Source organism: Gobio gobio, assembly GCF_949357685.1.
Source record: "Gobio gobio genome assembly, chromosome: 15".
Lineage (NCBI taxonomy): Eukaryota > Metazoa > Chordata > Actinopteri > Cypriniformes > Gobionidae > Gobio > Gobio gobio.
This window is the reverse complement of record NC_137108.1, coordinates 36,813,153-36,826,655: the sequence shown is the minus strand read 5'-3', so window position 1 is coordinate 36,826,655 and position 13,503 is coordinate 36,813,153. Positions and strand designations below refer to the sequence as shown.

General features: G+C 43.4%; 1 protein-coding gene across 2 annotated transcripts; it reads left to right on the top strand.

Annotated features, from left to right (window-relative positions):
* Positions 1-5,728: 5,728 nt before the first annotated feature.
* On the top strand, positions 5,729-11,734 carry snrnp48 (small nuclear ribonucleoprotein 48 (U11/U12)). 2 transcript variants are annotated; one of them, XM_079836793.1, is made up of 9 exons: positions 5,729-6,006; positions 6,404-6,511; positions 6,604-6,664; positions 6,771-6,848; positions 7,452-7,634; positions 8,511-8,632; positions 10,268-10,368; positions 10,466-10,609; positions 11,516-11,727. In XM_079836793.1, the coding sequence occupies exons 1-9, from the start codon at positions 5,857-5,859 to the stop codon at positions 11,577-11,579; spliced, it is 1,011 nt and encodes a 336-aa protein (XP_079692919.1). In that variant the 5' UTR covers positions 5,729-5,856; the 3' UTR covers positions 11,580-11,727. The 2 variants fall into 2 exon arrangements, with proteins under 2 accessions (XP_079692919.1, XP_079692918.1); XM_079836792.1 differs by having other exon boundaries at positions 5,759-6,006; positions 10,460-10,609; positions 11,516-11,734.
* Positions 11,735-13,503: the final 1,769 nt, after the last annotated feature.

Genomic DNA, 13,503 nt, shown 5'->3' with positions numbered 1-13,503 from the left:
ACGCAAACGCGCGCGCGCACACACACACACACACACACACACATCCCACTTAGATGCAACGTGTACTGTAAAAACTGTACATTCTGTAAAAACTGTCGGCCTATATTCTATCCCCCAACACTAACTCTAGATATCCATTACAAAAAAACGTCCTGCCTTTTTTACATTTTCAAAACATTTCATTTAGCATGATTTAGGCTATAAGCTGTTTTCCTCATGGGGATCAAAAAATGTCCCCATATCAGATCAAAATGTACTGGTATTACTATCTTTGAGGGGACATTTGGTCCCCATAACATAGGGAATAATACCAGATGCACACACACACACACACACACACACACACACACACACACACGCTCACACACACACACACACACACACACACACACACACACACACACACACACACACACACACACACACACACACACACACACACACACACACACACACACACACACACACACACACACACACACACACACACAACAACAACAACAACAACAACAACAACAACATATTTTCTGTACTCAGGCGAGAAGTAATGGCATGTATGACAATGACATCATAATCTGCAACCTTGGCTAATGTTCACTTCGGTAACCGTCTAAGGTTACGTATGTAACCTCTGTTCCCTGAGAACAGGGAACGAGCGCTGCGTCTAGCTGACGCTATGGGGAACGCCCTCGGCGTGACTGGTGTCTGAAGCTACTATCGAATCACGGCAAAGTCTTTGACCGACGTCAGCCCATGACGTCATCAACGTGCGACCCGGAAGTATAAAAGGGCGCCGTGCCAACACATACACATCTTCTCGTCTGAAGGGACTGTATGGCAGATAGGCCCTGAAGCATGGCAACGCGACGCAGCGCTCGTTCCCTGTTCTCAGGGAACAGAGGTTACATACGTAACCTTAGACGTTCCCTTTCGAAAGGGAACTCTCGCTGCGTCTAGCTGACGCTATGGGGAACGATATACCAACGCCGCCATGCTGAGGGGAGTGTCTGCCCATTGGCAGTGACAACTGTCAACTCAAGTAATTCATAGAAAAACCTGAGCGATTCCCCCTCAGGTCCTGGGCTGACAGTGACAGCACTCCCTACGGTCATAGCCCAAGCTATACAACTAAACAGAACCCTAACGCACTGCGTGGAGTTCCATCTAGACCGCTCGAAGGCCCGGGACCACTACTTCCAATGAAGGGGTCCCTTCAAGGGAATGTGGCTAGGGGACCCGAAGGAACCCCAGCCAGTCACTACTCGGGAAAAAGTTCTCCCGAGTGCCACCAGGGAGGCCTGACCTGGTGCCCTAAGTGTTATGGACACTTCGGTTTAGCCAACCCTGTCTGTTCAAAACAGAGCCTCTGGATGGTGCCCAAAGGGCGTCCAAGCTAAGGGACTGAAACACAGGCAGTCTTACTTAGCCCGGAACTCAGAGACGGGTTATCCAAGAGAGCAACACTCAGCGTAGTGCTTTTCAACCCTTGCTATCGAGGGGAGTCTGCCTGCTCAAATCAAGGATCTACCAGGTGCTTGTGTTTCAAAGCAGTAGGGAGGCCGAAAGGGCCTAAGGACTGATCTAACAGGGAGGCCTCATGAGAGGCCTACGACCGTCTGACCAGGCTCAGGCGGCTGAGCACTCATAGACGACCCTCATTGAGGGGAGCAGCTGAGCCTGCCTGGCGAGTAACCTCCAGCTATAGGCCCAACTACCACAAGTTCTCACAGAGAACTGGTAATCAAAGTGCCTAGCTCAGGAACTTCAACTTCAAGGAGGCCCTGTGGGCCTACTACTTGATAGCGGGTATTCCAGGGAGGGCTATAGAGGCCTACTACCTAACCGCAAGCCATGCTGGAAACCCAAGCATCCAGGCTCGGGACTCCGTCCTCAGGGAGGCCTTAGTGAGGCCTACTACCTGACAGCAATACCGCCTGCTGAGGTTACCCTTGTTTTCTCAAGGAGGCCTAATGGAGGCCTACTACTTGACAGTCAAGCTACGCAGGCTAGTCGGGCATCCTGTTTAAGGAACCCGTCCTCAAGGGAGGCCTATTAAGGCCTACTACCTGATAACCAGCCTTTAGGGAGGCCTGGAGAGGCCTACTACCTGATTGCAATACGTGCTAAATGACTGGGTCCCAGGAACACCTTAGGGAGGCCTGATGGGGCCTACTACCTCGTTCGAGTGACCACCATCTGGGACTCGACAGTCAAGCTACGCAGGCTTTTCGAGCATCCTGATTAAGGAACTCGCCCTCAAGGGAGGCCTATTAAGGCCTACTACCTGATAAGCAGCCTTTAGGGAGGCCTTGAGAGGCCTGCTACCTGTTTGCAATGCGTGCTAACTGTTTCAGATGACTGGACCCCAGGAACACCTCAGGGAGGCCTGATGAGGCCTACTACCTTGTTCGAGTCAGGGAGGCCTATTAAGGCCTAGAATTAACAGCAGGCTTTCAGGGAGGCCTGATGAGGCCTACAACCTGCCTCTGAGAGCGACCACAATCTGGGAACTCACCCTCAGGAAAGCCTAGTAAGGTCTTAGAGTTAACAGCAGGCCTTTCAGGGAGGCCTGATGAGGACTACAACCTGCTTCTGGTAGTGATCACAACCTGAGAGCTCACCCTCAAGGAGGCCTAGTAAGGCCTTACACCTACCAGCGGGCCTTCGGGGAGGCCTGATGAGGCCTACAACCTGATAGCCTCCAGGCTAGCTGACCTGATGCGCACATCGGTACATACCTCCAGTGAGGCCTGTTTGAGGCCTTCCAACTGATAATGCGCCTTGTTCAAGAGGCCTACTGAGGCCTACAATTGACAGCCGACCTTCAGGAGAGTGTATTTACCCCTATTTAACCTGATAGCCAGCTAGGCTAGTAGTACCTTGATGCTTAAGCATTGTCACCTGCCTTACTAGAGGCCTGATAAGGCCTACCACTGTCACCGTTTAATCTTGAGAACGGTGCAATCCTTCCTGCTAACTGGGACAGCCATATTTGAAAAATGTGGGTTGTAGTAATATTAGACCCTACGGCTCGTTTTCATGGAGGCCTGCTGAGGCCTAACACATGATAGCTACCCATTACTATGGGGACCCGTTCCAGGGAGGCTTGTAGAAGCCTACAAGCTGTACGAGTTTCGCAAAAAAAAAAAAAAACGAGAAATAACTGCCAGACAAACAAACTGACTGCTATTAAAACCAACGACTCTCAATGAGAGGAGGCCTCCGATCTAAGTACAACAAAAAGGTGACGGTGCCTCAGCAACGCGCCTCCTTCATCCACATACCAACTGACGCCGCAGCGCTCAGTCGTAACAGAGACAAACTAATCCAACCTGCAGTGGCTTAGGGAACCGAAGACACATAGTAACCCTAGGCGGTAGACAAACACTACATTCTATCAGAAAAGTGTGCTACCGCCTAGTAATCCGCAAACATTTCAAAGAAAAGAGCGGCGGCCTAAACACTACTCTCAAAATGAGAGGAGGCCCATCTTCTGATAACCATAAGCGGTGGCCTATCTGGCGCCATCTTGACCAACCAGGGAAAGCCAACACACACTCACAAACATAGCCCAGATAATGGTGCTGTGTTAAAGCCTAACTAAGCAGGGGAATAGACAGTTCTCTCTGATGAAAACCCAACTCTATACAGGAACCTGGGGTCTGTAAGAAATACATATTTTTAGTATAACACACAAAAATGACCACTCTCACCTGCGGCATGCTGAGCGAAGACTCATTGTGCGGTTCTCACCACCATGTTCTACCACCCTTGAATGCCTGAAAGGGGCGTTCTCACTGAGCAAGTCCGGGCGGGCCATCAGAACATAGTTCTACTCACCATAGGCCTGCCTCAGGCCTGATGTAAGAAGCGCCTGGGTAAAAGTCATAAAAAGACATTAAAAAGGAAAAAGGAGAGGGCTATGATGTAATCGCCCTCAAGGGAAGTGATCCATCACCAACGCCTTCGTTGAGAACGTTTGTCCTGGATCACCTCCCTTAGATCCTTTTTCCCGCGGGAATCCCATCTCCTCTGTACCCTGCTCCTCCAAGGAGGGGGGGGGGGCACGAGAGGAGACGCTAGCACTCTGGTCCTGCCTACGGTCCTCAGACCGTGAAGGACCAGGTCCCGCCTGCCTGGGTGGGGGCGCGGATCTCAGCGGTATGCATGTTTTATTCTTAAATGCCGCTGAGCGCGCCTTCGCCTCCCTGAACTTTCCAACCACCGCCTCCACGGAGGTGCCGAAAAGTTCAGTAGGCGAAACCGGCGAATCGAAGAGAAAACCCTTTTCTCTCTCCCCGATATCAGCCAGGCCCAACCACAGATGCCTCTCCGTAACCACCATAGCCGCCATAGAGCGGCCGATAGCAGCAGCAGTCTGCTTGGTGGCCCGGAGAGACAGATCTGTGGTGCGGCGCAGCTCAGCAACCGCCTCAGGGGACAGCCCGGCCCCCTGGTCGAGATCCTCCAGTAGGTCCGCCTGGTACGCCTGAAACACCGCCATGGTGTGAAAAGCAGCACCAGCCTGACCCGCTGCCGTGTATGCCCCTGCCATTAAAGCACAACGTGATTTAGAAAGGCAGAGTTTGAGCTCTTCAGTGTTGATGCCCACGAAATGCGAGAAAAGTTCGCAAACTTTCCTCGCCAGTCGGTAGCCTCAACACATATCCATATTCCCCTATCCCCTCGACATCAGCGAAGTTAAAACGCTGATGTTGATGAACATTGGGTAGAATATGGATTCTTCCATGCCCTCTCGATCTCTGTAAGAAGATCAAGAAGGAATGGAAGGCTCATCTGAGCTGATGGTTTATGGCCAAGGAGAAATCGATCATGCAATTTATCACGAGCGATCTCTCCTCTAACGCGCCAACATGGCAGCAGCAGCCTGCCCGCAGCACGTTCCATAACATTCATCAGCTCAACATACACGGTCAAGGTGGCTGAGAGGATTCATACCACTCTCACCAGCCATCCCTAAGAGCACTTGCTGTTTAGTCTCGTTAGCCGCCAGATCGTCGCGACGATCGGCGAGCTGCATCTGAGAACCCATGATGTATGCCAACGCTCAGCCTCAGCTTGAGCGGGACAGCATCATCCAGTCCCAGATGCCAAACTTTCTTCCCTCAGGAAAAAAACCAGACTAGAGTGGAACGATCTCAGATTGAAAACCGCTCACACTCACACACAAACAACTTCAAATGAACTTGACTGTGCATGCTCTTGATCCCAGGCAGTAAATACACACTCGTGTGTATTAATAATTGAATTTGTTTTACCTTAACTCGTATAGCAGTTCAAACAGACAGTCCCTGAAGACGAGAAAGATGTGTATGTGTTGGCACGGCGCCCTTTTATACTTCCGGGTCGCACGTTGATGACGTCATGGGCTGACGTCGGTCAAAGACTTTGCCGTGATTCGATAGTAGCTTCAGACACCAGTCACGCCGAGGGCGTTCCCCATAGCGTCAGCTAGACGCAGCGAGAGTTCCCTTTCGAAAGGGAACTAACGTTACTATTTTCTCAAGCAAGTGCTGTTTTTCAAAACTATTCCCCCAACATATCATCAAAATCAGATTTGTTACTCTGTGTTAAATTCTGAGATTTTTTTTATTTAGGTAGCCTACCTTGTTTAGAGAAATATATACATTTCCCACCCAACAGTCAATCATAATCAATATCTTCTAAATATTTTTCGCATGAAACGCATAGTAACGTTTTTTTCTCGGTTGTGGCAACCACAGTTCGAGGCTACGTCATGGAAACGTCATCTTCAAGCGCCAAGTCGCCAACGAACACGCACCCAGACAACAATCGTAAAACAAGAGGGTTGTTTTCGGGCATTCGTAATGTAAAATGTGTGAAACAACTTTTTCGCTGGGTCTCCAGGAGCGCATGCAGCGTTTGCAGGAGCTCACAGACTTCACAGACAGTTGTCAAGCCGAACTCAGGGAATTGTTTGAGTCGCTGGGATGGAGTCAGGAATTAGATACACATGCAGTTCAGGTAGAGAAACAACAGCCAAACACAAAACTATAAAGAAAATTACTTATTTAGCAGTGAATGGATTTGTAGCCCTTGTGTTTATGACCCATGATCGAGTTTATATCCGGCAAAAATACCACACACTACTGTCATTTGTGTTTCTGATAATTAATAAAAAACTGTTTGGAAATCTTGTTTTTTATCTAAACCATCATGAGTTATCACATATTCACTTACTACTCGTAAAACCACGTTTAAATTGTCTTTAATTCTTAATGCATATATACTTAATATAGATCTACAAGAGAGTATGGTTAATATGGTAACATTATGAAAGGGTAAATCTGTAAAATAGTAAGCTTTACATCTCTTGTGCTTTGAACGTTTTAAATACCTGTATTACCTTGTGATTTGTTAGATGGAAGTGTGTCCATTCGATCCAAACCACACTGTGCCGCTGGACAGGTTGGAGAAACACAAAGCCGCCTGTCAGCTCAGTCAGCTGGGATACTCAAAAGAAGAGCAGGTGAATAATGAACCACATTAAGGACCGTGACTTACTCTCATATCGGATAATATGAACACAAGATTTAAATTTTTTCTGTCATTTATTTTCAGGCTGAAATGATCGATCCTTCAGTGTATTATGAGAAAGCTAACATTCCGTCCATTAGCATGGGTGAGTTTGTTTGACTTTGTGAAAGACCTTCCTCACAACCATTCAATGTTAAGAGCTCTGCAAGGCTGTGTGAAGTTGCTTGACGTTGACTGATATCACTTTTCAGACATAGACACATTTCACCAAGTAATTCTGCAGACCCGGGAAAATGCTCCTCACGTGAGCTCGACAGGACACACACAAAGTAAGTATTTAGATAGCCAGCTCCTCTCTCTAGACAGGGATTGGGTCATTTCAGCACTTATCGGGATAACAAGCAATATGGCACATTTAAAATTGTGTGTGCCAGAATGTGTGTATCAATGATATCCATGTCTTTATTTTATTTTTTCCCCCAAATATTTTCAACATTTATCTGTGTTCTTTGTTTTTTCCCCAGTAACAGGGGTGAGTTTTAAAGGATGTCTGGTCTAGACAATTTTCCACTCATACTTGCTGTATCCTTTGGCTCAATATCCTTTTAAAGACTTGGTCCTAAATATTGCTTGATCGAATTTATTTCACCCTGGTACACATTAGTTAAACATTCATAAATTACATAAGGCCAAAAAAAAAAGCAGAAATCTATAGGTCTATTTGTCCCATTACGTGTTGGGAGTGTCTTTCTGACTCACTAGTTCTGCACTGGGTTTAATTTTTGCAGACTGGTCATTTAAAATGTTATTCGGAAACACGTCCCTGAAATGAACACACTTTGATAATGAGTCTTCAGATTCAGTATGTTATTTTGTTTGTTGTTGTTGACTAATAATTGTGATTTTGTGTAAAATTTGATTTATTTTTGTAGGTGACACATCTACAGATCTCCCTTACATACCTCAGAATCATAAGCGGGCATTATGTGACCTCACTGTGGCAGAACGAATGGCCGTTTATGAACATGTGATACAAGAAGCCAATCAGCAGAGTGCAAAGAGAGAATCCAACAACGAGGATCTTTATGTAGACCTTGTTGCAAAGCTTAAAAAAGGTACTTGAACACACAGACCCATTATATCACCACTGATCATGGGTCAAATGAAGGGGAAATGTTTGTCTGGGCTTGATTTTCAAATAAATTTTTATTTTTAAAGGGTTAGTTCACTTAAAAATGAAAGTTCTGTCATTAATTGCTCACCGCCATGTCGTTCCAAACCCGTAAGATCTTTGTTCATCTTCAAAACACAAATTAAGATATTTTTTATAAAATCTGAGTGATTTCTGTCGCTCCTTTGAAAAAGTCTATTCACCCAAAACTCAGACGCTTCAAGTGTAAAGACCCGTTCACACCAAGGGCGATAACTATAAAGATACCAATAAAGATATAGTTCTAAAATTTGTTCTCAATATTAAAGCTATAACGATAAAAACATTGACAGCCAATCAGAATCCATCCTGCTATAACGTCCCTGGTGTGGACGCTAATAAAGTTATCTTTATAGTTATCATTCTTGGTGTGAACAGACCTTAAGTGTAAGCATTTCATGGAAATACATTTTCAGTCTGAGTAATTATGGCAGCTGCCTATAAAATGTAATGGAGTAATCTTGGGCTGGAAAATGTTTTAAATACTTGGCTGGGGCTCACTGAACCCAGAGGTGGAGCTGCACCACAAGACCCACTCAGTCCTGAGGCAGAGGTACACCATGGAGCCCTGAGGTGGAGCTGCATCGCAGGTCCCAACTATAGCTGATTCGCATAAGATCTAAGTGGCTCCAAACTTGGAGAAAATCTCTTGAATGCCTCCACTTTTAAGGGCTTCAGTATCAAGTCCATTTATCTCACAAATACTGATTGCCAATTACTTGATAATATCTGGTTGATATAAGTAAAGAATGTTGTTTTGTTTGATTAATCCATTCTATAGGAGAGAAACAGAGTGGGCCAAAGTCTCATCTGGAGGTCTTGGCCGAGATGAGGGACTACAGGAGGCGCAGACAGTCTTACAGAGCAAAAAACGTTCACATCACCAAGAAGTCTTACACAGAGGTCAGTGATTTGAGTTTGTTTTTGCTCTTGGAGGGTGTACTTACCCACAAAACACTATTTTTGTCTCATGTCACTATCTATGTGCTCACTAGCTATACTTCCATCCACCTATTTTTATGCGCATTTTGTGATATTCCATAAATTGCTGGATGAAAACGCCAAGATGTTCATACATTTTAAAAATGTGTCTATTTATCCGATAAAACATGTGCATAAACTACGATGGAAACACATTTACCACATAAATTCCTTGATGCACATCAAAAATCAGCAAATTCCAAGTTTTGGTTGTTCTGAAATGCCTGAGCAAAGTCTGTCATCAAAGTGGTTTGGTATTATTACTTCCCAGAACTGTCTTAAGCCCTATTCACACGGGATTAGTATTACCTGGTGACCTCTAGTCATTTGTAATAATTGCTGAGGTTGTCTGTGATCTTAATCCCGTGCGAATCGGCCATGTCTGTAATTTGTCAAGTAAAAATTCCCCCGCAAATGACCTACCATATTTCACCGAACACAGAGGTCCTGTGAAAATATTAGTCACGTGTGAATCGGCATCGCTGTGATTTGGCCAGGATTTGGAGGGTCGTAAATAATTTTTTCAAGAATTTTGTTTCTTGTGTGCATTCTTATCCATATTTTGCGAAGAATGGAGACTGCATTCATAACGTGCACCATTATAAATGTCTGTGCAGCTGTGCACATTATACTTTCACTTTAGAATTGGAGCCAATTTGGGAGCGAATTGCTTGAAAGGTGTGTTCAATATTATTCTTAATGAAAAACACAAAAACAGAACAGTACAATGAGAAGATCGCTTAAATGGGCGCTTTTACATTTAGCTTTGAAACCAAATCTTCCGTCGTCATATTGTCAACTCCTCACTCTCGTGATAAATCAAATCTGATTCCTGCTGCTGGTCTGTGCTCTGTTCAGTTTTTAATTGTAGCGTCTGCTCTCTAACTGAATTAAATGATTTTTAATACTATAAAAAATCAAAACGACTGTGGGAAAGTGATGTAACCAGTGTAACATAGACTATCGCAACAAGCTGTTGTTTATGATATATCATACAGCTATATCTATAACGAAAAAAACATTTACAAGTCTTAACTTCATATCGGGGAGATAAGTCAGTAAATACGAGTTAAATCACAGGCTTTGCTTATCCCGTGCGAATGCGCCATGCAAAATTCAGATGTGGGGGGGGTGTAATTTCTAAATCACATGAGGTCCCCAGATAATACGAATCCCGTGTGAATAGGGCTGGCATCTGCCTCTGAACGCAAGATATTGCGTTTTGTCCAGTGCGCTCTGAGACGCAAGTAATTTCTTATATTTGAAAATGATTATATAATGTCAGTAGCTTCTACTTTTAGTGATATTTAGTGCCAGTTTATATTTAGGGTCAGTGTAACGAAGTGACGATTTTGTTCTCTTCGACTCACAGCTTTATTCACAAATATTTTATGTGATATTCCATTTGTGCGCACAAGCTACATGTTCAACTTTGTATGTAATCATAGCTATTGTAGGTTGCCTTCATATTGAATTAAAATGTCTTCACACAGTGGATGGTTTGAGAGCCACAGACAATATTCTGCATAATTGTATTCCTTTTCGTACCTTTTTCAGGTAATTCGGGAGGTTATTGACATCCACTCTGAAGAACTAGGCAGGGTTTGGCAGGAAGTGAAGGATGAGGAGTCCAAAGCATCACAGCAGTCATCCCACAGGTCACATGTCTGATTTCAGTACAGCAAATCTCTTTTCTCCCTGACAGAAATAGCACAGATTGGCTGATATTGACTTTATGTTGGTTTTTAGTTACAGAGGGGAATCTGAGAAAGGCCGCTCTGCATCTGTTGAGTCACATGAGTCTCGTATCAGCTCCCGAGATGAGCATGGGCATAAACGGCACCGCAAACGCAGCCGCAGTCGCAAGCGCAGTCGAGAGAGAAAACACAAGAGTAAGAGGTAAGGCCAACACTACCACTGACCTAAACAACATGAAAATAAATATCCAGTCATAACTTAATTGATCAGTCCATCATTCTTAAAGTCGCCATGAAATTTAAAATACATGAATGCTATCTATAAGCTAGTGTGCTCCAAAACTAAAACAAAATTTAGAAGATATTAGCATTCAAAACTTGGTCTCTCACTTCCGCCAATATGGATAAATGATTTTGATGACATCATGCTGCAGTTCAGCTTCTCATCAGATTTTCTGTCCAATCAAATGCTCTCTAGAATCTAAATCATCCTGCCTCCTACATTATAAATATACAATGAAGATGCGGCTAAAATCGATCACTTGTTCACACATTTACAATTTTCTACATGGTGAATGGCACATAGTGTACTATAAAGGGAATGACTCAGACAGTGTAAATATTCTATATATAATATAAGCGTGCACACAGTATGCTCCGGTCCAGAGACATGATAGCACAGATGCGCGAGTCGAAGCAGACCAGAAAACGTATCGGACCCATTTGAATTCTGTATGGAATGCTGCATTTTAAAGCGATAATGGAGGATATTAGGAGGAGAAACGGTTAGAGATTAGGAGGAAACTGTGGCTTTACCGAGCTCAACGGCTCTGGCCGAGCTGTGATATTAGCTAAATGCTATTGGATATTTAAAAAAAGGGGAGCAGCTGTTTGATATGTCCCGCCTTGTCGTCTTGTTTCAGTGGAAATTATGTTAACACGTTAAATAATGGGTCATGTTTCAAGGCACTTCAGTGGCCCTTTAAATTCTTGTTGTGCATTTTCAAAGTTCCGCTTGATCAATCGGTCATAGTGTCATTTCGCTATTTTACACTCAAAGTTTGTGATAGACTGACTATATTACTCTCTCCTTTTTTTTTGTCCTCAGAGATTCCCACTCTCCAGATGTGGAGAGACATCACAAGAAAAAGAAGAAGAAAAATAAGTCTTGAAATTTGAGTTATTTAACATCACAAATTAATAGATTTTGAGCACAAGTTTTATTTAGGGTTTTTAATTTTATTTAATTTTCAGGTTTGTTTTCTTTTAATGTTTTTAGTTGGATGATATGCTACAATAAAATGTGAATAAAAATGTTTCAAATATTTGTTTGTGCATTTCTTGAATTTTAACGTCCATTACACCACTGTTCAAAAGTTTGGGGTCTGTAGATTTTTTTGTTTAATGATTTTGAGTAGAGATCCTGCCGATCACAGAATGGCAGGGGAATGGGAATCTTTTATCTATAATCTTGCAGAGTTTGGACCATTTGTAGAAATGAAACTAACTCTAAATGAACTGTATTGAGAAAAAAACCTGTAGAAATAGGCTAGAGTCAAGATCTTTAAGAACCACCAAGTGTTTATTTTAGAAAATGAGATAACTTAAGGCTACTGTAGGCCATCTTTCCCAAATAAGGCAGAGTAACATAAAATTATTCCAAACAAAGAGGGGTTAGGCAGACCAACACACATCAGATCAGCTTAATGGGATGTAGCCTCTTAAAACACTGATTACATTTAATAATTGGCATCTATATGTAAAACTGGCTACTGCCACAAAGGACAAAACTATGGCAAGTTTTTTTTTTCTGTTATTATTATGAATGTCTGATGTAGTTGAGGAACCAACTACATCAGATCCAAAAACTAAAATAATGTGAGAGAAATTTCTTGTTCACCAAGGCTGCTTTTATTTTATCAAAAATACAGTAAAACCATAATACTCTAAAATACTATTGCAATTTTAATTAATTAAATTACTCTTTTAATATATTTATAATGTCTTTTATTCCTCTGATGGGAAAGCCATTACTCCAGTCTTCAGTGCCACCTCATCTTTCACAAAGCATGCTAATGTGCTAATTTGGTGCTCAAGAAACCTTAAAGGTCCCATGGCATGGCATTTTTCTATTATTTTATAGTGTTTCCTGAGGTGTACTTATATTGTTAGTATGATTTTTACATCATAAAATGTCATAATTTAGAAATAAAAGGCATTTTGTCTATACTGCTGTTTGCCCTGTGGCTGACTGCCCTGTTTCAAGAGGCGTGTCTGCTGTGAGAATTCAGTAAAAACGCCCACTGTTGTGATTGGCTGACATCTTTGCATTTAATATGAGCGGAGGGGGCGTGGTTTAACGAGGTCTACGACGCACGAGCTGCTGCCAGAGAGACGGATGGACCTGAGTTCACTTCTCATCAGTTCTCTCAGCATGTCTCAGTTCAGGGTGAACTGTTGTAATTACAAGAATATACTTCAGGTTATTAGTTTATTTCTAGTCGGAGGGGCTGTCACTCATGTCAGAAAGTTAGTAACTTTAGTAAATTATGGATCAGCGCTGACTCGAGACGCGAACCGTTTAGAACGATTCAGTCCGATTTGGTGAACTGATTCGGCTCACTAAAAATAACCGATTCAAAAGAATGATTCGTTCGCGATCCGGACATCACGGAGACGGAGCGATTGCTAACAAAGTTATTTATAGTAACTACTGAGTTATGAAAGCGCTGTCTGTCAGCGCGAGTTTATTGTGTTTGTATCTGAGAGTTCTGAATAAACACGAGTCCCAGTCACACCGAGTCCTCTTCATCATTATTCTACCAACTTTGTAACACATGCAATGTACCATTACAGCGAGATGAACGAGTTAGTAAGTTTGATTAAAGCATTATTTCTAGATATGTTCCAATCATATGAAAAGCGTCAATGACGCGCATTGAGTAACTTACACAGCGCAAACAAAGACACAACAGCAGTAATCGAATGTAATCCAGTTTATTGTGGGGAAAGCTGGCTAGCCTAGCCGGATACCCTCACGCTTACCCCCCTTCTGCTTAATCTCACGCCGCGTTTGGTGCCTCCGCTGTGGGCCAG

Excerpts from the sequence above, each read along its gene's own strand:
- snrnp48 (XM_079836792.1), top strand. The coding sequence starts at position 5,857 with ATGTGTGAAACAACTTTTTCGCTGGGTCTCCAGGAGCGCATGCAGCGT. Across the intron at positions 6,512-6,603 it reads GATACTCAAAAGAAGAGCAG|GCTGAAATGATCGATCCTTC; the intron begins GTGAATAATGAA and ends ATTTATTTTCAG. Across the intron at positions 7,635-8,510 it reads TGTTGCAAAGCTTAAAAAAG|GAGAGAAACAGAGTGGGCCA; the intron begins GTACTTGAACAC and ends TCCATTCTATAG.